Source organism: Otolemur garnettii, unplaced genomic scaffold (assembly GCF_000181295.1).
Source record: "Otolemur garnettii isolate 467f Iridium unplaced genomic scaffold, OtoGar3 scaffold00087, whole genome shotgun sequence".
NCBI lineage: Eukaryota > Metazoa > Chordata > Mammalia > Primates > Galagidae > Otolemur > Otolemur garnettii.
This window is the reverse complement of record NW_003852482.1, coordinates 2,829,046-2,856,156: the sequence shown is the minus strand read 5'-3', so window position 1 is coordinate 2,856,156 and position 27,111 is coordinate 2,829,046. Positions and strand designations below refer to the sequence as shown.

Here is a 27,111-nt window from a genome sequence, read left to right as displayed (position 1 = left end):
CGCGCTCCTGCAGACCAGCCCTGGGTTAGTTAGGGTTCAGAGCAGAGCCCTGAGACACGCTCCTGCAGACCAGCCCTGGGTTAGTTAGGGTTCAGGAGACCAGGTTCTCCATGTGGCCTGAGCTGCCTTTGCTGCCCCCACGGCAGACGCCAAGTCTCATCATTCATGTTGTGCTGGACACAGCGTCCCGCCTGCCCAAGCGGCACCTGTGCCTGGGTGGGCTGCTTCCAAGGGCTTGCTGGGAAGGCCAAGCTGGGGCGTGGGATGGGGGCACGCTGGGGCCAGGCTGTCTAGAAAGCCGTTCCAGCCACCCTGTCCCCTGGGATGCGAGCCCGGCTGACTGCCAGCCTCCTCAGCGGTGCTCCAGCCGCGGTGCTTGCCTGGGTTCCAGGGAAACAGGCTGTGTGTCTGGCCCTGTTGTTTTCCCAGAGATCTGAGACAGCAGAGGAAGGAGATGAGCTGTCCTGCAGGAGAATCCTGCTGCTCGCTGGACCTGGCTTTGCTGGGCCCCAGATGCTTAAGTCCAACACAGGGCATGTGGACATGAACCCTGCCTCATCTGGGCAGTGCCTTGGAAGGCTGGGCTGGCACAGGGCTGAGCTTGCCTGCAGGGCAGGAAGCCAGGCTGAGACCCCCTCTCAGAAGCAGGTAGGTGGCGGCTCAGCACCCACCCAGCCATAGCCATCCCATCTTGCCTCCCTTAGGTCTCACTGGACTTTGTGAAGAGTGGCAACTATGCGCTGGAGAGGATGGGGGTGACCTACACTGCTCAGGCTCGCCTGAAATCTCCCTTTGACCCCGACAACAAGAGGGTGAAAGGAATCTACTGACGGGCCCACCATTGCTCAGGAGGCCCAAAACCCCAAGGCCCGATGCCCCATCCCGACACCCGTCATTTCCCACAGGTTCTAAATGGCCCAGAGTTCTAGGATCCTGGACTCGAGCCACAACTCAGGCCCTCCCCATTCTTAGTCTAGACCTGGTCCTGCTAAACCTCCCAAACAAGACATGGACAGAGAGACTGAGATGGACCATCCTGCAGCCACCAGCCAGAGAGTGGGTTCTAACCCACCTAGCTGTCCTGCAAATGTCCAGGGTTCAGGGGTCATGCCTTTGTCCTTTGGGAGCTTTGGGGAGGTGCTTAGTAAACACAAGCCCAGTATAAAGGCAGGGAAGCAAATAGGCTCTGCTTATATTCCAACTTGCTGGATGGGCAGTGGCTGCCCAGGGCACTTGGTGGAAGGGTATGTGGCTTCGTCTGGGTCATGGGGGAGAAATGGCAGTCAGCTGGCACTGCCTGTCATGGCTGCAGTGGGGAGGTGTTGGCCTGTCCCTGAGATCAAGGTAATGCTGCAGGTAGCCTGATTCCCAGCTGCTGGGACAGGGAGCTAGGAAGCTCTTCTCTCCCTGCCCTCCCTGCTCTCCGTGAGCCAGGTGTGTGGCTCAGACTAATGCCCACCCTCACACACAGAAGTGCCAGCTCCTGCCGTGGTTTCCCAAGATCCTTGCTCACCAGGCCTAGGGAGGAGGGTGTGCTGCTGGAACCCCCTTCTCTGGATGACTTTGTCTCTGCTCTTGACATATTCCCGTGTGGGGCCTGGAGTAGGACGCTGTCGTGGGCACTGCCTGGAGATGGGCTGCCCTTTCCGTCTTGCTTTCTAGGGTGTAAGGGGGCACTGTCCTCTGGTGAGCCTCACCCCTCCCATGTCCCCTGGTGCTCTGGTTCAGAGTGGCAGGATTTCGTTGCCCACTGGGCCTCTGAGGTGGGAGGTGCTCAGGGGACAGTGGAGTCAGCTCCCACAGCGCCACACGGGCAGCAGCGACTGATCTGGGTGCAGGTGGTCCTTGGAAGGACCTGGCTGCCTTTGGACACTCACATACCACACAGCCTGCTGTGGGTTGAGCTGGAGCAAGCCTGGAGGATAAAGCCAAAGCCACAGGAAGACATTTGGCTCACGCACAGCCTTTGGACAGGAATTTGGCTCCCCAAGTCTGAGGGAGGGCGTGGGCTGGAGAGCAGGGTGAGGGCCTCTGGCTCTCACACAATCTAGGCTGTAGACACCTGCAGCCTCTGCTCACTCCCAGGCAGGCCTGGCTCTGGGTGGAGAGGGCTTTATGGAGCCAGGGAAGGACAGCAACAGAGAAGGCGCCTCAGATGGCCTGGCCTGCTCCCCACCCCACTGTCTGCGGCTTGGCCACAGACCCCTGGGCTGGGCCTGTGACCACATTCATCCTGCAGCCTGTCCTGGGGGAAGCTGAGGATGAGAAAGGTCTGTGCCCAGGCTCCATCCAGCTCACTTGTCATGGTCTGCAGCTGGGACACAGCTTTCTCACACTTCCTATTTCCTGTTTCCTCGGCCAAGAAGTAATCCAGCCCCTCTAGGTCACTGAGGTGAGAGCGGCCACTATGCATCACCTCCCAAGTTCACCAGCTCCATAGGCAGGGTGTGAGGAGTCCCACTGGTACAATGGCCCCTAATAAGCTGCTCAACATCACCTATGGAAGACTCATGTCCCACCGCCCTGAGCCAGGTCCTCCTGAGCTCTGGTCTAACAACTAGCTATTTGTGAAGGAGACAAAGTGTTGGCTAGAAGCTGAGAGAGGAGAAGGGGGCCCAAGCCCCTGACATGGCCTGTGCATGACTCCACCAATCCTGGAGTTCAGAAGTTCCTGGGAAGGGCCTGGGCGGGTTTTGCCCCTGTGGGAGGCATGCAGGCAAGTCCCTACTTACCCAGCCCTGCAGAGGGCAGGTGGGCAGGTCCCTCCTTACCCTGCTCTCTCCTGCTGTGGTCAGCTGGAGCAGGCAGCCCAGGCTGAGTGCACTGGGGCACGCCTGTCCCTGTTCTCTGTCATGCCCTCCTAGCTGTGCACATCAGAGCAAGGCCAGCATGTGAGGCCACTGGTCCTCCTATAGGAGATAGGGAAGAACCAGGCTGGCAGGGGCGAGGTACCCATCTCCCCGCCTCCTTTGCTTTGTGTCCAGATGCCTCCTCCACATGGAGATGGCATGGAGCCCACCTCCCCCGGTGCAGCTGATAAAAATGCAATGAAGGCATTTGGTGGAGAGGCTCCAGGGCCAGACTGAAGTGCGGATGGGCAAGGAGTCTGCTGTGTGAAGGGCCTGGGGTGGAGCTGGCCTGCCACATGACCTGGGCAGTGCATCTGTCCTCGAGTGAAGGGCCTTGTGAATATGGCCTTCGTCTTCTCTTCCTTTCACACTCTAGAATCTGCCAGCAACCCTCACTGGCTCTATGTTCCAAATACATTTGGGTCTGGTCCCATCTCTCACCCCCACTAGATTTCCCGGTCTCCCCCCAGGGGCCCTTGGTGTTCCCAGCAGATTTGGAAGGGCCATACCCCAACCCCACCGGGCTCAGGTCTGGATGCCGAGGGGGGCTAACAGGGTGCTTGTAGCTGCTCTGGAGAAGGGGGTGGTGGGAGCACCAACCTGGGGCTTAGCCTCTCCCCTGCTAGGCAGGCTGCGTGGGGGAGCCAGGACTGGGAGGGTTTTATAGCTGGGTGAGCAAAAGAGTCCCTGCCCCAAGCCTGTTCTCAACAGGGCACTAGGACAGATGCTGGGATATTTTGGTGGTCACAATGGCCAGTGGGGGCGCTGCTGACCCTTTGCCAAAGAGGCTGAAATTCTGCACAGGAGGTGTGATCCTTAAACACAAAAATTTTTCTGCACAAATGCCCCATGGAAGATCCTGGTACCCCACGGTCACCCTGCAGCCATTCAGCAATCTCTGTCTGTGGTCACCATAGTCAGGCCAATCTGGGGGGCTCTCAACTGTGAGTGCATCTGAGGGGGTCTGGCCCCAGGGATCCCGGCTGACCTGCTGCTGTCTGGAGCCGCACTTGGGTCAGCATCGCCCAGCAGAGTATTCTGTGATGACGGAAACACTCCCCACCTGTCCCATCCAGTGGAGTAGCCCAGGACACACACAGAGGCTGAACCCTGGGATGGGCCAGCGTGACCAAGAAACCAAATATTTCAGCTTTTATCATTTTAATTAACTTAATATTAAGCTTCAATGGCTGCATGAGGCTATTGGCCAGCAGATAGCACTGGCCTGGGGTGTGTTGGGACCTGTTCAGACAGACATCCCTGCCCTAGCAGGAGCCCACAGCTTGAGCAGTGCCCCCTCAGTTCCTCCCCTGGGGGCTCCAGGCACTTCACACCTGATGACCTTGCCCTAGCACTTCTCACCCCCAGGAAGCTGGAGAACATTCTCCTCAGGGGACAGAGGGGGAGACCTGAGCCCATAGAGGGAAAGTGACCCCCCCCATAGCCACACGCAGGGGTAGGAATGGGAACTTGGGCGGCTGGACTTACACCCAGGTAAGTCCCTGAGTGCTCAGGGAGAGCCGGGGAGTCCCTTGGCAGAGGGAATGTGGAGGAGACTTGGCCCCGGCAGGATCCTCACTAACAAAACATGTCTCTTCTGCAGTCCCCAGGAGGGCCCAGAGGCTGGAGTCAGAGTTGGGGTCACTCTGGGTGACCCTGGCACCTCACTGTAGGTCTCTGAGCCTCAGTTTGCACTTGTCAAGGGGAGCAGGTGCAGCCCATACAAGTTCCTGGGGCTGGCCTGGAGCCAGCAGGCCTGAGGTGACGGCTCTCAGCTGGTACAGCTCGGCCAGAAGCTGGTACACGCTGACCTGGCAGGCATGAGGCTATTGGTGCTGCTGTTGCCTGGGGCAGGATGGACCCAGTTCCTCTCTATAGGCTGCCCACTGGGGAAAGGGGATGACCAGGCTAAGAGCAGGAGAGCCAGCAGGGGTGGGGGTGTCACTGTGCGGATTCCTGGTCTCTGACCCTGTGTGAGGCTCTTTCCCTCTGTGGGTCTGGTTTCCCTTGTCTGTGAGCTTGGCAGGCCTTGGGGCCTCTCAGGTGGCTAGGGAGCTGGAGGTCAGCCTTACTCCATGGCCTGTGAGTCTCTCTCACCCTCTCCTGAAGCTCCGAACTGTCTGGTCCCCTTCTCTGGCTGACAACAGGCATGTCAGAGGGAAGGGCCTTCTTGGGCCAGAAGACCAAGGCCAGAGGCTGGCCTGACTCCACAGGGAAGGGCTTGGCCTCCACCTGTCACCAAGGCTGTAAAGATGACAGAGGGCTGGAGCTGGCTTTCAGGCAGGGCCTGGCATCTCACAGCAGTTCCACTCTGTGGCTTATGGGCCATGAGAAGCCGTGATTTATGTGACATGATGCTGTGCATCTGGGCCCAACGGTTCCCATCTATAACAAGTGCCTGCAGGAGACCAACCGCTTAGCCGATATTGGGGATGGGCTGGGGAACCCCAGGTCCATCCATCTTCTTCTCTCTCCCCAAGAAGCTGTTCAGTGTTTTGCTGAACTGACTGAATAGAGCAAAATATGTCACTCCCTCCAGAAAACATGCTCCACTGGGAGGCAGCCCGAAGAGGAGGGAGGGGACAGAGACCCAGACCAACCTGAGGCTGGCTTCAGCCACACCTCAGCTAGAGCACTCGGCACCACCCCTGGCACAGGAAGGAGGCTCAGGGCAAAGTACTCTCCCCGGAGCAGTGGCCACTGACCGTGAGCCTCTCCATACCCCAAGGGGGCCAGCTGCACTTTTTTGTCACGTTAGCCCATTTTATAGACAAGAAAAGTGAGGGTCAGGCAGGCAGAATGGCTCACCTAAGTCACACTTTCACTAAGTGGCAGAACCAGGCTTTTAATGGAGGTTGCTTTGAGAGTTGGGTCTATTCATGGCATGTCCCACCACCAGGGGTAGCCACCGGAGGCCAGCAGCGCCCTTTCCCTTGGAGCCCATGCCCAGGAGCGGAGCCTGGGTCTTCGCCACTGTCTGGGCTTTGGTGATGGTGATAGTTGTTGTTAGGGTTTCCCTTTAGGTGGGTGGAAATATCTATTTACTCTGCAATGGAGCAATTTCCACAGGCAAGTCTCTAACTAGCTAAATGCCATGTCCTGCCTCCGTGGGCAGGGGAGCCACCCACCGCGGGGAAGCTTGTAAGTAGCATGCACACACCTGACAAAAATCTCCACCAGGACGAGCAGGGCGGCTCGAGGCCATTTGGGGTGAGCTTGTGTCCATCAAGGAGGGGCAGGGCTTGAGGGCACTGGATCCTGGACCACCTCCACCGTTTGTCTTCACAGAGTCAGCAGGGTGCGTATGGGGCTGGTCCCCAGGGAGTCCTCGAGGGGACCTCTCAGCCATGCAGGGGCTCTGAGTGGGGGAGGCTGCAGGCACCATGGCCTGGGGGCAGTGCTCAGTTGCCCCCTCATCCTGGGCACACAGAGCTATTCCATGGGGTTCACAGAGCCAGGATGCACAGAGCTGGTATGAGCCACAGGAATGGCACGGGCTGGGGGGACAGGAGCAGGCCCTGCTCAACTCTTGCCCCCAGTAATGCTGACCACAGTGGGGCCGGCAGGGCTCTGGCCTGTGGGGCACTTCGGAGTGGGCTCTTCCAGCGTGGAGATGACCTTGGGCAGGGGCTGCAGGTCCCAATTCCCCTGTAAGGAAGGGGCCAGGAAGAAAACTGAGGCTGGAGGGCATGTCAGGTTGCCATTGCCCTGCCGCTTCTTCCAGGAGCCTCTTGGATTCTTGCCCTCAAACTCACTTTGTCCCCAATGAACTCACTCTCTCCACCAAGTTGCGCCTTAGGGGACCTCACCTCGGTAAATGCCCCCTGACAGGCTATGCCCCCACCTGTCCAGGAACCTGGGAGTCACCCAGCCTTCTACACCTTGCTCACCTCTCAACTGAATCACAACCCCACCCCCCACCCCCCCACACACACTATAACCTCTGATGTCCACCCACAGGACTCAGGATTCAGGCCAGACAGCATTGTTAGCCTGCCCTCGGGGTGGGTGTGTCCGATTTAGCTAGTAACCCTTCTCTGCCATGCTCTCAGGAAAGGTCCAGATCTCTGGGCTGTGGAGTCTTATGGACTAACTCAGCATCAGCCCTGGTCTCCTGGCCCAGCCCTGGGCTGGGGGTAAATTGGATGTGTCTGAATGCTGTTGGCTCCGGTATGAGAAGGAGGAAACCAGCCTGAGGTTCAGCCTGTTTGGTTTCCCACCTTCCCCTCCCCCAGCTCTTTATTTTTAGGCTCTGGGGAGTTGCAGGCGCCCTGCTCACACCACCCAGGGAGATTAGTCCCACAGTGGAGATGCCACCAAGGGAGTGGCTGTCCCCCTCCCAGTGGCATTATTAGCCTCACCCTTCCTCCCCATGCTCAGGGGTTCCTGCCCTGTCTCATGTGAGTGCCTCTTGCCAGTAGTTTTGGGAGCAGCCCTGTCACCCCAGGGGGCTCCTCTGAGAGCCTGGGGCGGAGCTGGGCACCGAGGTGGGGTTAGTCTGTGGGCATCAGAAAGGAGCAAGGATGTGCTCGCAACCCAGACCTGTGTGGGTGTACCTGAAAGCGGACGGCTGAGGACTTGTTGCAGTGCATGGAGATGGGGGCGTAGCCATACAGGGCCGCAAGCACGTTGCTACTGAAGGAGTTCCAGGGGACAGAGGCGAACTGCTCTGGGACGGAGGCGAACTGTGGTGGGACGGACGCCTGAGGGCTGGTGCAGACCTCCCTGTCGTTGAACCTGGAGGAATGAGCACCAGCCCAGTGTGAGCTGTGGCAGACAGGCAGGGAGCTCAGCTGGGCACAGGCAACACCCCTCTGAGGACCCAGTGAGGTCCTGCCTCCTCCTCCCCAGCTCTGCCACCTCCTCCAGCAATGGTTTCATCTCCCCTGTCACTGGTGGGTTAGTGATGGCTGCTTAGGTCAAGTCCAGGCACTGCGGGGGGCAGGGACCTGGTGGCCACACAGCTGCAGACACTGAGACTTAAGTCTGGTTGTCCCCTGTTTGCCCAGCCGCCTAACAGGGCAGGGGTGTCTGTGCTGGGTCTTCCCACCTGTCTACCATGTGGAAGTACTTCTGCAGGAAGCCGGCGTCCACCGCACTCTTGCAGAGCTCCAGCTCTGTCCGGGGATAGTAGTGCACGTAGTTGACACACATCTCCTCTTGGATCCCTAAGCCGCCCTGCAAGTCCGAGAGGACCCATCAGCCCGGGGTGTCCCTCACAGATGCTGTCAGCCAGTGGCCTTTATCATGGGCACATGTTCACTGCATCCATTCACTCGTCCACCAGAGTGATAGGTTGTGTCTGAACCCTGGAGTGGAGCAGGGAGCAGAGTCCCTGCCCTTGAGCTCCCACCGTCAGCAGCTAACAAGTTGACTCGTAAACTCCTATCAGGTGGTGATAATGTTTTGGAGAAAAGTAAAAGAGGGTAACCAGAAGGGGTATACTGTGCCCATGTCATGGAAACAGAAACTGAGCCTCAGAAGGGACAAGGGGCAAGCCCCACGGTGGCTGCAAAGTCAGTGGCACAGCCTAAGTGGATGCAGCCTCCAGCCTGTCGGTGGGGAGCTGTCCTCTCCACCTCCAGTGAAAGCCTGGCACTAAGGATGGTAGGGAGGCCCTTCCCACTGCGACCCTCACCACCCATCAGCCGTCTCAGAGCAGGGCTCTGAGAGGAGCAGGAGGCCAAGGAGAGGAGGCCTTGACTAGAGGCTGTGACAATGATCTCCAGCCTCCCAGGGCACCCCCCACAGCCTTGTCATAGCATGGGGAGCAGGACAGGCATCCTCTGAGTCCCCATGGCAGGCTTTAAGCCCCTGCAGGGTCCCTGCTCTTGGAGCTGGTGCACATGGAACCTTGGCCAGAGGAAGATGAGGCAGTGGGCAGGGTGGGGAGGCCAGCCAGGATCCCACAGGCCAGCCTGGGTGCAACCCCATGCCCACCTCAGCCTCACCCAGGCTCCCGGCTCTTTGTGAACATGGAAGTGGGTCTGGGGATTATGTTTGGCTGGCAGGATGTCCCAAGGAAGAAAGGCATTTGCTTCTTTATGGCAGAACAAAAGGACTTGAGAACCCAGCTGGCCCCTCCCTTAGCTGCCCCCACAGTAGGGAGACAGAGCAGGGGTGTAGCCCTGCCAGGACCAGGCTGGGGCACAGTCCCTGCAGTGGCACCTGCTGCACGGGCCGTTTCTCTGGCACTATTCCCTGGTCCTGCCTCATTTCCCGGCTGTATCACTGTCAGAAAGGTGGCCCTCCTCTGCGAGCTCCTGCCCCACCCCAGCCTGCTGCTGCCACAGACATCAAGGGAAACTGACGCCCAACCCTGCTATCGCCTCTTCTTCCTCCTGTCTTTCACCTAGGGGAGGAAATTGAAAAGCCCACTGTCTTTTGAGTCAGCAAATGAGGGATGCAGGGCTAAGAGCTCTCCGTGGGCCAGGGAGGCCCCAGAGAGGCCTGGAACCCAAGATCTGCACTCTGAGACTCTAGCAGTGCTCCTAGGCCTGGCAGCCCTGAGCGTCCTGGGAGGAGGTGTCAGTTCAGTTGCTGTGAAGCCAGTCAGTGCAGGGAACGTGGCCCCAGCAAGAGTGAGGCTGGACGGTGGCTGGGGGCTTCCTGTAGGGGTTGCTCCCAGGGTGCCCAGCTGGCCCCTCCCACCTGGTTCCTGGTCATTTGCACCTGCAAGAGCCCTGAGTGTGTGACCTCACCCACTCTCCTCTGTATAGATGGCAGCACATGTCGGGGCCGGGCTATGCACTGGGGCACCCACCTGCCTGGCACCACCACTGCCCCTGCCACCCGTTAGCAGTGTGCTCTTGGTTTCAGGACATTACTGCGTCTGCTGGTGGTACCTGCCTCAAAGGTCCCTCGAGGCTTAGTGAGGTTAGGATGTTATTAGGACAGTGCTGAGGGCCATGTCAGCTGCAGCTGTGTGCAACAGAGACCCTCCTCCTGGTGGAACAAAGGGTTGGTGCTCTCTTGTCCCTGAGATTGTGACCACGGGCCCAGAGCAGTTGCTACCCCAAATCCAGAGGGAGGTGGCTGGGTGATTCACAGGCATAAGGCCCTTTGTCAGCTGTGTGCCCTCGGCAGGTGCCTTCCCCCTCTGAGCCTTTGTATCTCAGCTGTGCAGAGCCGGACAAACCTCCTACCTTAGAGACCGATGTGAAAACTAAGTGAGAGGAGGAAGCAACTCAGATGTCCACCGGCAGGTGAGTGGAGATAGCACTGCCCAGCCACACGGGGGCAGGAGGGGACATCGTCACCTCCCCTACTGCCATGGGACAGCCTTGAGAGCCTCATGCTGTGGGAAGGAGGCCAGACACAAGAGGCCGTCCAGCATGTGTCCCGTTTCTATGAACTGTCCAGAGGAGGCAAAGCCCTGGAGATGGAAGGTCGAGCAGAGGCTTCCCAGGGCTCGGGGCAGAGGGGAACGGCATGGACTGCTTAATGGGTGGGGTTTCCTTTGGCGGTGATGAAAGTGTTCTAAAATTGACTCTGCCTATGGTCACGTGTCTGTGAATATGCTACAAGCCATTGAGTCACTCGCTTTAAATAAGTCATCTGTGTGGTGTGTGAATCGTAGCTCAGCAAAGCTGCTAAAAAGTGGGGCTGAGAGTTGGGGTCGGCTAAGATGTGGAGATGGTGCTGTGACACAGGGCAGAGGTCCCAGGGCCGGGAGACCTCACCACTCACAGGACAGCTGTTGGGAGCTACACAGATTAGTACAACAGCTGTCAGGGAGCCACTGGCAGAGTGATTAGCAGGCCCAGGTGGTAAAGGCATAGACCACGACCACCTGGGCCTGGCCTAATTGTGAGGGGCATCACCTGTCACTCAGCAGCCCGACTGAGTGGTCTGACCTGGCCATCCTCCTACCAGTGCTGCCTGCCCACCAAGCCTTCAAATCGGAAACTCCCTCCTCCTTGGATGATTCGCCATCCAGTCAAAATGATCCTTGGCTGGTCACCCCAAACCTACCCACGTCTCACCCTAGCACCACTGTCTGTCCTCTGGTCCTCCCTTTCCTGCACCCATCCCTGCCCCCGCCCTCTGCTCTGTGCCCACCAGGCGGCCGTACCACTTCCCTGGCGAGGCCCCTGCCCTGCAGCTGCGGCTTCTTGACCTGGTCTTCAGGTCTGGTCACAGCCTTGTCTGCCTCTCCAGTGTGCTGTGAGCACCGTGGGGCCCAGACTGCCTCTCCTCACAGATCATCCCTGCACTTGGCGCCTGCTGGAGATGAGGGCTCTCCAATTGCAGCAGGTGTCAAAAGCACCTGCGTCTTGTTGAAACGTGGATTGTCACACCCACACCTCTGACTCAACAGGTCCAGGGTGGAGCCTAAGCTGCGGTGTCTCTCACAAGCTCCCAGCTGATGCTGACACTGCAGATTTGTCCTGAGAGTGTCAGAACACTCTGTCCCACAGCCCAGACCAAGTGTAGCCCCAGGCAGGGCCAGGGGCAGGGGCAAGGGCGGGCCTGGTGACTCACCACAGTGGCCTGCTGCCGTTCTTCCGTGTTGTACGTGCAATTAGTGATGAGCACGTCTCCCTGGGGAAAGAGCCCACAGACCCCATCACCACCTGCCCCCTGGTGTCGCTGGGTGCTCGAGGCCCAGCTCATGGGGCCACAGCACCTGCTGGTACACAATCAGTGTCAGCCCGCCACAGGGAACCCAGCAGTGCCCCTGCCCCCCCCCAACACAAGGGTCATAGTCTGAGTGTCAGAGGAAGTCATCACCCGTCTGCTCCTGTGACCCACTGGGGTCCAGCCCGTTAGGACACAGGCGGATGGGGCGCAGGCCCGCACTAGTGGCCCAGCTGGTTGTGCATGACTGTGGATGGACCTGGGCTGGTTTCCCCTGTGTGATGGGGGCATCTCTCTCCAAATGCTCAGGGTCTGTGGTTTGTAGGGTCAGACCAGACAGTGCAGGCCACCATCCACGCCATATGGTCCCTTCCTGCTTGGTACCACTCCATGAACTCTAGAGAGCCTGCCCTGGAGCAGGCCCAGACCCTGTGCCACTCACAGGCATACCCTGCCCTGCAGGACTCCCCCCTCCCCATTGCTCCCTCTGTCTCTCTCTTCTGGAGGCAGTACCCTAGCCCCTCCTGGCTCCTGCTGGTGGCAGTGGGTAAGGCAGCCTCCCCTGTCCCTGCCCAGCACTCACCGGCTTTACAAACACAGTCTTCCTCAGCATGCGGATCTCCTGGGCAGGCAGGGCCAAGACGGGAGAGAAGGGGAGACTTTAGGAGCATGGGCCTGACCCAGTCCCCCCACCAACTCTGGGACGTCCATTCCACCCCAGCCTGATGGAGGCCAGAGCTGGCCAGGAAGGGGACTAGATTAGAGCAGGAAGGTCGAGCAGGCTGGGTGACACCTACCTGGAAGTGAGGGCTATAATGATTGTCCCTGTTCACAATCTCCCTCTCCCGGCCGTCCCGGGCCAGTACAGTGACCACCTTCCTCCCTGTCAGGTGTGTGTGGAGCTGAGAGGCAAAGATGTGGATCCCAGGAGGGGACAGCGCCTGTGGGGCAGGACCAGCAAAGTCAGGGCCTGACCCCATGACCCCTCCTGACACGAGGGAACAGCCATGTTGATTGGTTCACTTCCCTTAGACATACATACGATTTTTCTCCCTGGTTAGCTGGAGCCCGTGTCAGAAAACCCAGCCAGGAGTGACTCTTCCAGGACCAGGGTGGCTCAGCCCAGGACCCATTGCAGCAGCCACAGCTGGTGGCCCCTGAAGCTCATGAAGGAGCAGATGGGTCGCCTTGGTCCCCTAGTCCCTTTTTGAGCCCCTCACTCAGCTAATAAACCTCTTAAGGTGAGCCCTCATGGGCAGGGCATGGCGGAACTGCCCAGCTGTGCAAGATGTGGCCTCCTTGCTCTGGGCCCACCATCTGGCAGACAGTAAATAGCGGCAGGGGTCCTGCTTTGCAGAGCCCTCCTTGTGCCGGCCCTGGCAGGCCCTTCACTGCCCTATGCCATCAACTCGTGCCATCTGCAAACAGCTGAGGCCAAGTTGTCCCTGAGATCATGCCCTCCCTGGTCTACAGCTGACCATCAGAGCTACCGGCAGCTGCCTAGAAAAGATGGCAGCCCCTGGGTCAAGAGGCCTCGCTTCATCATTAGGGCGTGAGACGATTTCCCAGAGTGAGAGCTTTCCCTGACCTAACGTTAACTTTGGAAAATTCCCTAAAATCCACTACATGCTTTGAGCATTTTCTTAGTGACTCGGTCACACCCTTGACACCCACTGATGTGCTTTGCTGCTTTCCAGCCATGTGGTCAGCAGGGGTGGGAGTTCAGGTGCTGTCAGCTCATCACCTAGTGACCTCGGTTTCTGGCTTTTTACAGCTCACCTGCTGTCTGTCCCCCTTTTACCTTCCTCGTTCTCCAGACCGGAGACACACAAGGGCCCTGGCTTTGTCATAATGGACAGCCTTGTGCCACAGTGATGTGGGGAATGGGGAACCTATGGCTATCATGTGCCAGGCCCGGGAGCCCCTTCTAGTGAGGGGGCACCTGGGCTTTGTGATGGCCCTATGACCCCCAGAGGCCAGCCACTTGCAGAGGGCTGAGCTCCGAACAGCTGCAGAAGGAATAAAGCTCCTCTGGGGCTTAGGGTCTAAAACAACATCTTTTCTTTTTCCTTTGAATAAATCTTGCAAAATGCCCTCCAGGAGGTGCCCGGCGCCCCCCCCCACACACACACACCAGACTGCCTAGTTATCAGTATTGTGAGTATTTTCTTAATCATTTCAGAAAAAGGTATTGCAGTGTCATTCAACTTGAATTTTCTGACTATTTGGGCTGCCTAGATGGCACCACACTTTTGGCTGTGGGATTTATGCCCCCTCCTGTCGGCTAAAATGGAGATGCAACACTTCCATTTTGTGGCTGTAAAGTGTCTGAGGGCCCTGGTAAGGGAAGACAAGAGACGTGACCTCACGGTCAGCAGGTCCAAAGCATCTGGGTCCCCGCAATGGGCAGTGGGAGCTGCTAGGCCTGGGCCACGCTTTCCTCTGAGCCTTGGCCACGGCGCCTATGACAGGGAGGGCCTCAGGGATGCACGAGAGGGCATTAGGCTCAGAGAGTGGGTTAAGATTTCTCACAAAAGTCTCCCACAGGAGGGAACGTGTGCCAGGAGGCCGATGGCTCCGTCCCTCTGCAGCCCAGAGGGAACTTGGCTTGCCCCACTCAGGGAACACTGAGGCCCCAGGAGCAAAGGACGGTCCATTGCAAAACTCATTACCAAGCAAGGTCAGACCAGTATCTGAACCTTTCCTTGGTGGCTGCTGGGCCATGGCTTTGGCAAGCCCCAGTGTCCTCTCCTGTGACCTCGCAGGTCACTGTGGGAAGTAAAAGTATGTACAGGAAAATGTATTTGCACCAAACTCTGAAATAACACCCCTAATATGAAAAGAGCTCAACATCCATAGTAAGAACAAAAACAAGCCCCTGGAAACACTGAACGACGGAATGAGCAGATATTTACAGAAAAGAACAAATGGCCAAGAGGCGGATGAAAAGATCCTAAAACTCCACAAATAGAAAATTCAAGTTGAACGACACTGAAGTGCCTTCCTCCCCAGTGACTGGGAGGACGTCTGCAATGCTGATAACCGATGGGTCTGTGAGCATGTGGGGGCCCAGACGCCCCCCACACCACGTGAGGGAGGAAGCCAGGAGGCCGCTTTCTGGAGGGCGTTTTGCAGGATTTATTCAGATAGGTTCAGGTCCTTGAGTGGCAATTTCACTTCTAGAAATCTACAGGAAGTCTGTCCAAGCATAACCCTGCATTACAAAGTACTCCCTGGTAGGGAAATAGGTGGGCACAGCTCGGGCCTTGGTGGAGTCAACACTGCACTGAAGGCGCAGCTCTGGGGTCCCTGTTCCTCCGGAAGCCAAGGCTCCACAGCTGGTGCTGGAGTCTGAACACCGACCTGTGCCTGCCCCCCCATCAAGCTCCTGGGCACCGGGGATGGTGCTCCCAAGGGTGTGCCCCCCAAGTGCCTCACTCCTCACCTGGCCCACACTAGAAGGAGCCCCAAGCTGCAGGGAGATCCCAGGACCAATTACTCCATTTGTTTAATAATTTGTAAACCACTCAATGTGTTTTAAAGAAAAACACAGAAGTTTTCATTGCCTGTCAGGATGTGCATAAATACATTGGAAAAGTCTGGAGGACACAAGAGCCAGCAGGCAGCTGCCTCCGGGTGAGGCCAGGAGCCTCGTCTCCAGCCGCCCTGCCTGCGTTCTCCCCGGTGAGCACATGTGCCTGGCGCTTACATAACCAAAGTCTTGAAATGCAGCACACGGGGAGCCAGGGGAGAAGGGGGAGGCTGCCGGGGAGGTGCAGAGGCCTCCCTGCGGACAGTCCCACTCACCACCTGGGTGCACTTGTCCGTGCAGTAGCCAGTGAGGACGAAGGCACGCTCCCGCGGGGGGATAGCCATCACGGGCGTGTACACCAGCCCCAGCTCCATGATGCCCGCGTCAAAGCGCCGCAGCCTGGTTGTGTAGTACAGGCGGATGCCGGAGGAGTCCCGCAGGCCTGGGGAAGGAGTTGTGGACAGAGGTGGGGAGGGAGGGTGGGGGCCCTCTCAGCACCCCTGCTGACAGAGCCCCCCAAACCCCACCTGCCTGCAGCAGGTGGCAGAGTCAGGCCCCCCCCCACCTGCTCCCACCTGCCCAGTGTGCCAAGAGCCGTTGCCTTGGCTCCCATACCTCTGGGTGCCAGGCGACTCGCAAGAATAAGTTAACACTGGCCATGTGATACCCACTGAGAAGGAAAAGCTGTTGTTTCTACAAAAACTGGTTGAATGTTCTGGAAGACCTGACAGAGCCCAGTAACTGGAGAGCCTCTACAGAGTTGGTGGGAGGCCTGGCTGGACACCCGAGGTGGATGCCCAGGTGGATGGGGAAAGCTCGCACTGCTTTGATGTGCTTCCTCCACACTCACGGCACCTGAGCTGGATAGCAGCCTGCAGGGTGGCAGTCTGCAGGGCATGGTCTGGGGCACGGAGGGCATGGAGCTCCCGCCTGCAGCTCTCTCACAGAAGAGCCAGGGCTCCCGCTGGCAGCATGTGTGAGCAAATCTGCATGTCCAGGTGAACAAGAGACTTCACTTCTTCGCTTAAAGAGTTTTCAAAAACCCATTTGCTTTCAGCTTTTAAAGAACCTGGTTCTTCTGTCCTGCAGGATGGAGGCAGACCCAGGGACCCACTCACAGAGCCAACAACTTAGGAGAACCTGAGGGAATGCAGGCCCCAGGGGAATGGAGGATCTGACCCCTGGCTCAAGCACAGTCCCGAGTCCAGTGTGGTCAGCACATGCTTTCCATGACTCGCTGTCCCTCCCTGGGCCTCAGCTCACAGTCGGGGACCCCTTCCAAAGGAGCATTTGGTGCTTCGTCCAATCATGGAGACCACGCTCATCCCCTGATTGTGATGTGACCACACCTGCCTGTTCTTCTTGCACTGGACATCCACACAACCAGGTGGCCTCCAGGCAGCCCTCTCCTCCTGAATGACCACACCTAGAGCATGTGCAACAGGGCTGCAGACACTGGGCTGGGCCTGGGAAGGGGGAACTGGCTGTGGCTCCAAGCCTTTGGACGTACAGCAGAGGTGGAAGGGGGCACTCTGCTCCCTGGGCCACCACGGGGAAGGGATGCCGGGCGGTGAGGAACATGAAATCAGACAAGTCTTCACATGGAGATTAAGTAAGAAGAGCCACAAACAAAGTCCTGGTCATAGGAAAAAGACGAAACAGGCCAGAAAACTAGTAGGGACAGGCACACAGCCTCAAAACAGCAGTGTTCACCTCGAAACAGGGCGCTGCGGCTGTGGCTGGGGTCTGGGGGCTGGGGCTGGGGGCGATTTTATCTTCTTCACACATGTCTGCTCTTTTCATTTTTCCACAGTGTAAAAAAACCCAAAGAGAGCCGTGTGGATGATACTGTCTTCCCTGGGTGCCAGCTGTGGTTTCGACCACCTGTCCCTCTCCTGAGTTTTGCACAGGAAGAATCACCACCCTCAATGTACAGAAGAGAAGACTGAGGATGGAGCCTGAACTGAGGACTCCACCCAAGATCTCGGGATTTGAGCCAAGGGCTGGCTGCCGGGGTGCCCAGTGCGGGGTGGACACAGGTGGGAAAGGGGCTGGCCCTCCCTCCTTGTTTTCTCTAAGCTGCAGTGAAAATCACCTCCTGGTGCCTCCCCCTTCCTCCCTCCCCACCCCACCCCACACGGCCCCACGGCATCCAAATGGGAGCAGTTCCTATATCTCTGGGCAGTTTACATCAGAGGATAATAATAAAAAGGGTGCTGCAATTGGTTTAAATTCACATGGGGATTAAATAATGAAGTAATTGTGGGATTTTGGTATTTATAGAAAAGCAGCCCATCTTAAGATTTGTGAAGTGACAGGAGTGTCCTTATGTGTGGCACAGGATCTATAAATACGGCCAGATAATCAGGAACAGACAGACTTCCCTGACGCTTAAGGAGTTTTCAAAAATCCATTTGCTTTCAGGTTTTAAATGAGCAATAAATCCTGTATCATGCTGAGGCCAAGCTGACTTACACCTCCTCTGTGCACGTTGCAGATAATTCTGGTGGTGGCAAAAGTATTACTTATGCAGCCAGGGAAAAAGTCCCTGGCAACAGTTAGCTGAGCACAGCCCTGTGCCCACACCAAGTCGGGAGCATGATATAGGTGAGCTTCTCCCAGCTTCACAGCCACTATGGGGGTGAGAAAATGGGCAGAGGGTAAGGCCAGCCACCAGGGTCACCAAGCTAGTGAGGCACAGGCTAGAACCTAGCCTGGGGCCGGTGCTCTTAGCTATTAGGCTACCAGCGCCTCACTTGCACAAACAAAAATAAGCATCATTCAAAAAAGAGAGTGACTAGAGTGACTATATATGGTAGAAGATGCTGGTACAACAGAGAGAGGGAAACATTTTTAGTTTCTGAAATGGTCTTGACTGGCATTGTCATCCTGAAGACCAACCTGCTTGTTCCTCCTTCAGGCATGGGGTGATCCAGTGGCCACTTCTGTATGCCTCCAGCTTTCCTCCTCTCCCCTATGCTGCAGCCAGGCCTGCCTGCCTACCATCCACCAGATGCCCTGTCCTAGTCCAGCCTAGCCTGCATAGGCTGGCGGGTCACTTGTTCAGGAGGGGATGTCAGGGATGGGAGAGGCTGTTATTCTGAGTAGCTTCTTGGGAAGTTAGACTTGTGAGGTAATGGCACCCAAGGCTCTGCTCCAGCCCAGGGCCTCTCCCCATTTGGCCTGGGCACTCTGGTTAGCGTGTCCAAGGCTAGTCTCCTGCTCAGGCTGGCACGTAAAAGAGCATGGGGTGGGGGGGCTGTGTTTATTCAGACTGACCCAGCAGCTCAGAGAGTCCTCCTCAGGAGAGGCAGCGTGGCAGCTCTGGAATCAGCCCGGCCTTGCCAGAGCCAAGTGTAGGTGTGGCTACCCCAAGGCTGCATGACTGAGGCCATAGAGATGGAAAGAGACAGCCCTCAAATCCTTCCGCACTGGCAATGTCCCTTCACCTCTGTAGTTCCTCAATGGGTAGTTGAGGAACTACAGAGGTGGCCATTCCCATGTGGGTGACCTCTGGGACAGTGCCACGTCAATGGGAATACTCGGGCAGGGAGGCCAGGAGGCGGGTGTGTGAGTGCCAGGCCCCTCGTGCTGGGCCATGGCTCAGCATTGGGGGTGCAGAGAACAGTGAGCCCATGAGGCCCTGCCCCCGGGAGCCCATGAACGAGGGAGCCATAAGAGCCACAACAGTGGCCGGTCACCCAGCCAGACACTGGGGAATCAGGCACCACACTGAGCAGACACCAGGTGTAATTTTCTCCCTGACTTGACCCAGTCAAGCCCTGGGGCTTGGAGTGAGGAGGGGACAGCAGCAGAGCTCCCTACCTTGCATCTTCCGTGGGTTGTGGTAGTGAACTTCCAGGCGGAGAAATCTGGAGGACCCGGGGCCCCCAAAAGGGACACCAGCTTCCTCTGGGTAGTAAAATGGCTGTGAGGGGGAGGGGTGTCAGAGAGGCTGGCTGTCATGAGAGGGTCCTGGACAGGAGCTGAGCTGCAGGGGCAGGTGGAGGGGCAGCAGGGGCAAGGACAGCCTCTTGCTGACAGGCAGCTCATTACCACTCTCAGGCACAACCTGGAAGCCTTGGGTCAGGATGTGGGGCAGCCTTATCCCCAAGCCCCTCCTAGCCCCCACCTCTTCTCTGGACTCCTAGAAGGAAAGCTGACAGAGCCCCACACAGTCTTGGCCTATGGAGTTCCCCACAACTGGCCCTGCCCCCGGCCAGCCCAGACCACTCTGTGCATGAAACCCTTTGATTCCAGCTGGGAATCAAGACCTAGGAAGTGCATATGCTCATGGGGCACTTGAGTTTTTAATGGCAAAGTAAAAAGGCTGGGAGTTGGCTCTGTCGCCCCAAGGATCAGTGGTCTCAGTGGTCCCAAAAGGATCTGGGGGGCCCTTGGGTTTTGGGAAACAGACGTGTGGGGGCATCAGGCCCCCAGTGGTGCAGGGGAAGTCCAGAAGGTATGCCGGGGCCCGGGGACACACCTTGGCCCCCAGGGCCCAGGCGGCCAGCACGTGGCGGCAGTAGTTGAGGCGGTCAGGCTTCATCTTGGAGTCGCAGGGCCCGCTGTAGCTCGGGAAGCTGTGGACCTCGTCTGTGCACTGGAAGACCTCCATGTGGTGCACGAGGGCCTCATTGCCCTTGGTGATGATGGCCTCGTACTGCAGCGTGAGGTCACCGGCTGAGCCCAGGGAAACCCCCCAACCTACTGCTGCTAGGCTTTGGCCCAGCACCCCCTCCATGGGCCTCTGTTTGCCCATCTGAAAAATGGGAGGGATAAGCAAGGCAATTATGCAGTTTCTGGGGCACATCTGGGGCTTAGGGCTTTGAAGATGGAGTTGCCAACCAAGAACCAGGCAGAATCTGCCGGCAACCCGTAAGAGCCCGAGTGAAAGAAATTCGGGTCCAGACACCTGAGGAATGGGGACAGCTGTTCTCCTGAATCTAGGAGTGGCTAGGCAAGGACACCAGCCTTCCACAGCTCTGGGGGAGGCTGTGCGGTTCTTTGGTTAGACCCCCTTCCCTGGGCACAACTCCAAGGCCAGCCCACTCCCCACCGTGTGGCTTTGGGTACCCACATAACCCCCTTGGGCTGCACTTCCTCTGAGGGAACAAGCACATTCCTGGCGCTGGGCACTGCTGTGCTGACGTTCATAGTCACCACACCCTGTCCCCATGGCCAGGAAAGCTGTGTCTGTGCCACAGCCACTGTCATTAATGTGATACTCTGTGGAGTGTTTTAGAGCAGTGGAGTTCTGAGATGAGCTGCTTTTTCATGAGGTGGGAGGTAGCCTGAGAGACCAACAGAGAGATGGCAATGCCAGTCCCAAGGGAAGGGGCAGAAATCCAGGCACTCAGAGGCCCCTGGGGGCACATAGGGTGTCAGGGGACCAGGGAGCACTCACTAATCCTGCCGGACTTCAACCAGGACCATGGACAGTTGCCCAGGGTCAGGGGCAACCCAGGCCCCAGATGGGGGGCAGTGGTGGGGTGAGGAGCTGGCCCTGGATCCCCCCACCTGCCGCAGACCTTGACAATGTGGTGTGAGGGAAAGTTCTCCTGGAGCTCTTTCATGTAGCACCAGTACGTGGTCTCGTTGTCAGGGATCAGGACGTTGGGAACGCGAATCTCCATGGTGGGCATGTCTGAGGGCAGGTTCGGGATGGGGAGCTCCGGCTTCAGAAGCTGCACCCTCTGCAGCCCCGTCTGCAGGCCTGAGGTGTTGATGGCCTCTAGCGACTGGAACGGCTCCTCCAAGATCCCGTACACCAAGTGGACAGTGTCGTCCTGCAGCCCATACACAGCCCAGTCAGTCCCCAACTCAGATTCCCTGACTTGGGCTCCTTGGTAACTTGAGTGGATGCCACGTCCCTGCCCACCTGCATCTGCCAGATGACACACCTCGCCCTCACCTCTGGGAAGGAGGGGCCCCTGGAGGCTCCACACAGCCCCTGTTGAACTCGAGTTCCAAGCCAGTCACCCCAGAGCCCCTGTCTGCACCACACATCAGTGTTTTGTCTTGCTGTGTGCATTCTATACCCATGCTCACTTAAAGCAGTGGTTCTCAACCTTTCTCGTGCCGTGACCCTTTAATATAATTCCTCATGTTGCGGGGACCCCAACCATAAAATTATTTACTATAAATAATTTATTTATTATTTATCATAAAATTATTTGCTACTTCGTAACGGCAATTTTGCTACTGTTATGAATCGTAATGTAAATATCTGATATGCAGGGTGTATTTTCATTGTTACAAAGGGGTTGCGACCCACAGGTTGAGAACCACTTCACTAGAGACTGCTGGCCCATCGCTGTGAGTGAGCTACCCCATGAGGGGAAGTGTGGGCATCTCCTCTGTTGGGTTAAGAGCACAGCCTGAGAGGTCATACCCTCCACAAAGTGAAGGGTTCTGAGGTTCTAACTGGGGCTGGCTACAGTGACAGGCGACTTGGAGGGCTGCACTGTCCGAATCAGCCACCACCAGCCCCACCAGCCTCCACAGACAGTGCAGACCCAAAAGATCCTATTGGTGGGTGGAAGACTAGGGGCAGACACTCTGGGGTGAGCAGGCCGGTACTCTCATGTACTGGGTTAGCAGAGACCAGCACCCAGACATGGTATATGGTGCTGGAGACACCTCATGATGTTTTCTGGGCCCCAAGAGGCACACCTGTGGCTAATTCCCTCTGAGTTTATGGAGGCCCATGGGCCACTCTCTACAGAGGCTCCAAGGCCAATCTGGAGCTTCTGACTGAGCCATCCCAGGCAGCAGCCTCCCTCATGAGGTCCTTCCAGAGGACTCTCTGGGCCAGTGAGGAGGGAAGGACTGTCCTGGAAGGCAGACACCTCCCCTGGCTCCTACTCTGTCCCCAGTGTGCTCTGCCCGGGTAAGTCTGTCCTTCTTGGGGCCTCAGCTTCCTCATCTACTGATGTCTCATATTTTTTCTCTTTTCTTAGATCCTATAATTTGTCTATCATCCATCCAGGGCCAAAAGGAAGACCAAAGGAGTCTGTATCCAGCCTGCAACCCAGCTTCCACAGGTGTGTGAGATTCATTGCAAACCCACCAATGCTTCCTGAGCCCATGCCTTCACCTTTCTCCTCCCTCTGACTCTTCACTGCAAGCCAGTATCAACCCAGCCCTGAGTCACCCCCAGGAGTGATTGAGGAATCAGGCCCCTAGAGACCCTCCCTACAGCCCAGAGCTGACTGGAATTACCCGGCTAAACTGTTCCCCCGCTGCCCGGCCTGTTCCATGGGAACCCAGAGGAAGCTCCAGCTCGGGCTCCCTTCAGTCCTCCCTCCTGTCCAGGCCTGGGGCTCCCCATGTGGCCTGCATGCTGTGTGCCCCTTCTTGGGAATTATAATGAATCTCTCAGTGGCACTAGTCTCTCCATGTGGCCACTCTATTGTGTCCATAGGACCAGGCCAGCCCATGCAGATTGACAGACGTCAAAGTGCTAGAGCATTTAAAAGGTATGTCTTCCAGGCAAGGTGAGTTGTTTTCCCTTAGGGGTGGGGGAGTCTCAGAGCAGCAAGACCCCAGTGCTTTTAGATTTATTTTATGGCCATAAACTACACAGAGTTAGCTTAGCCTCACAGACCATCTAGCTCCCATCCTACTTCATAGTTGGCAAGCCCACATCTGGAGGAGGAAGAGACCTGCCCCAGACATACACAGAGTTGGCAACAGTGGAGGGCTGGAAAGCCAGGTCTCCTGGACTCTTTCTAGAATTCTATCTGCAAGAAGGTATCAAGAGGAGGGGAATATTTGGGAATGACCGTCAGTCCTGGTAAGGAGGCTTCAGGCAAGACGATGGTTAACATCAGCAAGGGGATGCCTCCTTGGGAGTCAGGGGCTGCCGGCGTGACCCACCTTGACCTTGGCCAGCAGCCTCCGGGCAGCTGTCCTGGGCTTTCTCTCTGCCATAACTGGCCCAGACCCAAGCCCCAGATTTCTCAGGGACAGGAAAGGGACACAGCCTGACACTGACCTGGGATTCAAGTGAGTCCCATGCAGCCCATGCCATCCTAGGTACTCGGGCCACCACCTACCTCGATGAGGTAGTCCTTGGGGTCACAGGTGGCAAAGGGCCTCTTGAAGAGCAGAGACAGGCCCTCTGGGGTTCTCTGTGCCTGCAACAGCTGGTAGTCCTGCTGGGCATCCAGATGGACCTTCCCCTTCTGGTCACTCCAGGCATCCTGCGGAGATGAGTCCCCTTTATCATTAGTGGAGATGGAGGGCTGTCGGACTCACCCCCTCACTTCTGCCTAAAGAGTGAGGCCCTCAGACACTGGCCAGATCACAGGTGGGAGGGGATGCAGGAATCTGTAGTGCTAAGAAGATGCCTGAGGCTCCCCAGCCCCCCCAGAGTTGGGAACAAGGGCCTCAGACCAGCATTGCCCCTGGCTACCCAACAGGGAGGGATGTGATAGCTTCTGAAGCCTCAGAAAAGGGAGACAGGAGGACACAGGACAGGGCAGGAGAGAGACCAGGGTGTGGTGCCTGAGTGGTGCTAGCCCCCAGTGCCCTTGCACAGCACTGACAGTGGGCAGCCCTCTCCATACCCAGGCACCCCAGCCTTGTTGGAGAAGGTGAACTGAGGCCTGGGATGGAACTGGACCTGCTGCATTTCCCCAGGACGTGTCCCAGGACCTGCTTCCCCTTGGCCAGGTGCTAAGGCACAGGGATGCAGCTGGCTCCGGGGAAGGCACAGGGAAGCAGCCCACCAGAGACAGGGCATAGGGTGGCAGAGCCCCCAGTGGGCAGGGCCCCTCGGACCCAGGAGTACCAGGGGCCCTTGGCTGAAAGGATTTGCAGTTGTTCCTATTTAATCCTACAGCCACGGCTGGGACATGTTTTCTTCATTTCCTTGAGAAAATAGAAATCTGCAAGAGATTTTGCAAATTTTTCCCTAGAGAAAAGTGACATGAAGCAGCTCCTGCCGAGGGACACCGCTGGTTTGCAGAGGGACTAATTTTAAACGGAGGCAGAAAGTTAGCATGTGGTGCTTCAGCAGGAAATCTAGACCGTGTTTGTTGAACCTAAGCTAAAGGAGGAACAGCGAGTCTGACATTTGTTTTCACAGGAATTTGTTGTGCAAATTAATGTTGCTCGTGTGCAGAGAGGTGAGATCACCCCGGCTTTCTCAGCATCCAGTAAATGCTGGCAAAGGAGAACCCACCCAAGCCGTGGAGCAAACCCTCCTGGATTTGCGGTGCGTGGGAGCTGAAGCTCAGGCAAGCCCCCAGGGCAAGCAGCAGGGCTCAGAGCCCCGGCATCCTGGGTCTTTCTTGGCCGTGATCCCCTGAGCCACTGAGCATCCCCACGCATGGGAGGCCAGAGCAGGGCCCTGCCCAGGTGGCTGCAGTGTCTGCCCTGTCCTGCCAGGCTCTGGCCCAGCCTCAGGGCCTCACCTGTGGGAAGGGCCAAGCTGAGTCTCGGGGACTAGGGGCAAGATAGCACCTTCGGCCCTGTGAGCTCACAGCCACCCAGAAAGGCAGCCGGGATGTTCTCCCTACTGTGCAGATGGTGAGGTGGAGGCGGGGGCCAGCTGGCTCTCTGTTGGGACTCACCTCACCCACACCCACCCAGCTCTGCAGTCCTCACAGACAAAGGGAGGCCTCCTGACTCAAGGGAAAAAAAATCAGAGTTGCGTTTCATCCCCCAAACACCCTGGTAGCCAGTCCCATCTAGGGAGGAAGAGGGCTCTCCCTCCTCTTGGGACCCTCTGCAGCTTGTGGAGGGCCTTACAGTCCTTTCCAGTCTGAAGGGAAACTGTTGCCCTTTCTCCACCCCCGACACAGGAGTGGAGGGGGGTTTGGGAGGAGGGGTGTGTGAGGCCAGTAGGTCTGCATGGCTGCATGTGGGTGCCGGGGGTGCAGCTGCTGCCTATGCCTGGCCACATGCCACCCTCGGCATTGGGAGTGCAGTGCCTGGCATGGTTTGCCAGAGTGGGGGTGTTGGGATCTGCACTCATGGCAGTGAGGGTATGGGGTACTGGGGCCTAGGTGGCACGTGCGTCCTCTGTGCAGCCCCATTCCTTAGGATGCCAGGTCCAGCTGTTACAGTGTATAGTCACAGTCCATGGAAAACATCTATCTCCCTTTTTGCCCTCAAATCAGCGTTCCCATGATGCCCAGCCTGAGCTTGGGGCATGGACTTGGCTTAGATCAGAGTAAAGCAAACTCTGAGAGGTGGTAGGAAAATTCCCTTTGAGGAGAGGAGGGTGTGGGGAGAAGGCCAGAGAGGTGCTAGGGCCGAGATCGGCACAGCTGGTGGGGAGGAAGGCTTACCGCAAAATAGGCACTGTTGCCATTGGTCCAGAGCACAACAAGGTCTGCGTTCTCCAGCTGGCCGCGGTCCGACATCCCGAACAGGAGCCCGGCCCTGAGCGCCCGGGCCAGGAGCTGGAAGTGGATGACCTCTTGCCTGTAGCTGACGTTCCATGAGAGCTCCAGGGTCCCCTCGGGGTCCAAGGGCACTCGGTAGGGGAAGGGGCTCTCGGCGGGTGCTGAGCCCTGCAGCGCAGCCACCAGGATGACCAGGAAGATGGCCACTGCCGTGCCGTACATGGAGGCCGCCTCACGCGCGTTGGGGCTGGGCAGGGTGGCCCAGCGACACCGGTGGCTGGGAACCTTCATGGCGGGGGTGAGCTTGCTGGGCCCGCCTGGCCATTTATGCCCCAGCTCTCCATGGGGGTGGGTCCAGGCTACAGCAGTAATCACATTTGTCTGGTGGGGAATTCAATTGTCCCACCAGCCTCCCATTCCCTGTGCCCCAGGCCAAAGATCTGCCTTCCGCCTTCCCTAATTGGCACTAATGACGCACGGGTACCATCAGTGGGAATCAAAGCAGACAGGCTGATTCTGTCCTTTCTGACTGTCCCAAAAGCAGGTCTCCCTATAGCCAGCAGCCATGCACATGCCCTCCAGCCAGGCACCCACTAGCTATACACAGTGGCCTTGTCCAGTCCCCACTGGAATGGGCCCCGTGCACTCCCACCCATGGAGAAGCAGTGAGGCCTGAGGGGTCTCTCCAAGGTGACCTGTGAGTGCTGGCCTCCAGCTGCCGTGGGCCTGGCCCACAAGGCCTGCCTGTCTGTAATGCTGGAGGGAGGGATGGCTCCCACCCAAACGTAAGCTCCTGTCTCCAGGTTGGGCCGCGTTAGTCCCCATGGCAGCTGCTCTACTCCCGTCTCTTCCCTGTTTCCCCACAGAGTCCAGCTGGCACCACATCACTACAAAGGAGTAGGGGGCATCGCCTAGGTGGGCATGAGGTGCATCGCTGGGGTGAGAGGGCAAATGAACACATAGAGCACATCATGGGTGGTGGGCAACAGATGAACACATGGGGTTCACCACATGGTGGGGCACAGAAGTGTCTGGGGAGCACCTTGAGTGCTGGTGGGGCAGAAGGGTTTGGGGTGTATTGTGCATGGTGGGGGGCAGGGGGTGTGGGGCGCATCATGTGGTGGGGCGTGGGGCATGGGGTGCATTGTGTGTGGTGGGGGCAGGGGAGTGTGGAGTTCATCATGTGCGGTGGGGAGCAGGGGGTGTGGGGCAGGGGTATAGGGTGATTAGGTGGCAGCAGATGGATGATGAGGTGCATTGCACCATAGGGGCGTCACTGGGCAGACTGAGGGTGGGAGGATGGGCAGGCCCCAGGGTGCAGTGCTGGGGGTGACAGCCTCTGAGAAGCAGCAGTTGACAGGCCTTCTCCCTGTCTGAAGCTCCGAAACCCATAGCTCCTCTTGTCTAGAGCAGGCCTGGTGTGAAGCTGAGCCCTCAGGGCAGCTGGTCCCCAAAGTTTTCACCCACACCAGCTGTGGGACCTTTGCACAGATGTGCCCATGGCCATGAACCAGTGTCATCGCTGCAGGACTGCGTCCTCCTGCAGAGCAGACCTGACACACAGCCACCTCAGACACTCTGCTTGCTCCTTGTCTGCTCTGCAGGTGGACAGAGCTCTCCAACTGCACAGGGAGCCCCCCATTCCCTCCTTTCCTTCCTTTTTTCTCTTCTGGTTCCTCCTTCTCTATGGACAAACCAAGAATTGAGCCCTCGGGGCACATGGATGTCTGGGTCTGGCACCCACATTGAGGTGTTCAGATAGTCATGAGGACAGGTTGTGCTGTAAGCTCCA

At 57.7% G+C, this 27,111-nt stretch overlaps 2 protein-coding genes across 7 annotated transcripts in view; one reads left to right on the top strand and one right to left on the bottom strand.

Moving 5' to 3' along the window:
- Nucleotides 1-1,180, top strand: part of SARDH (sarcosine dehydrogenase) — a 64,147-nt gene extending 62,967 nt beyond the window's left edge. For all 6 annotated transcript variants that reach the window (XM_023516110.1, XM_023516111.1, XM_023516108.1 and 3 more), the window contains one exon: nt 705-1,180. In XM_023516110.1, the coding sequence (XP_023371878.1) occupies nt 705-830 (126 nt within the window). In that variant the 3' untranslated portion in view covers nt 831-1,180. The remainder of the gene's footprint in view (nt 1-704) is intronic.
- Nucleotides 1,181-6,234: 5,054 nt separating this feature from the next.
- DBH (dopamine beta-hydroxylase) lies at nt 6,235-25,610 on the bottom strand. Its single transcript, XM_003794971.3, has 12 exons — nt 25,263-25,610; nt 23,022-23,168; nt 20,493-20,750; nt 19,448-19,624; nt 18,787-18,889; nt 15,237-15,403; nt 12,227-12,370; nt 12,013-12,051; nt 11,334-11,393; nt 7,900-8,027; nt 7,406-7,586; nt 6,235-6,497 (listed from the first exon to the last, which is right to left on the bottom strand). Exons 1-12 carry the CDS (start codon nt 25,608-25,610, stop codon nt 6,372-6,374), a joined length of 1,878 nt encoding a protein of 625 aa, XP_003795019.1. The 3' UTR covers nt 6,235-6,371.
- Nucleotides 25,611-27,111: the final 1,501 nt, after the last annotated feature.

What these genes read in the sequence shown, in the direction of transcription:
- DBH (XM_003794971.3), bottom strand. Translation starts at nt 25,610, where the DNA reads ATGAAGGTTCCCAGCCACCGGTGTCGCTGGGCCACCCTGCCCAGCCCC. An exon ending in CCTGGGCCCTGGGGGCCAAG is followed by an intron (nt 18,890 to 19,447) that starts GTGTGTCCCCGG and finishes TCCCCCTCACAG; the next exon opens with CCATTTTACTACCCAGAGGA. An exon ending in CGGACAAGTGCACCCAGGTG is followed by an intron (nt 12,371 to 15,236) that starts GTGAGTGGGACT and finishes CCTGCCCCACAG; the next exon opens with GCGCTGTCCCCTCCTGGGAT.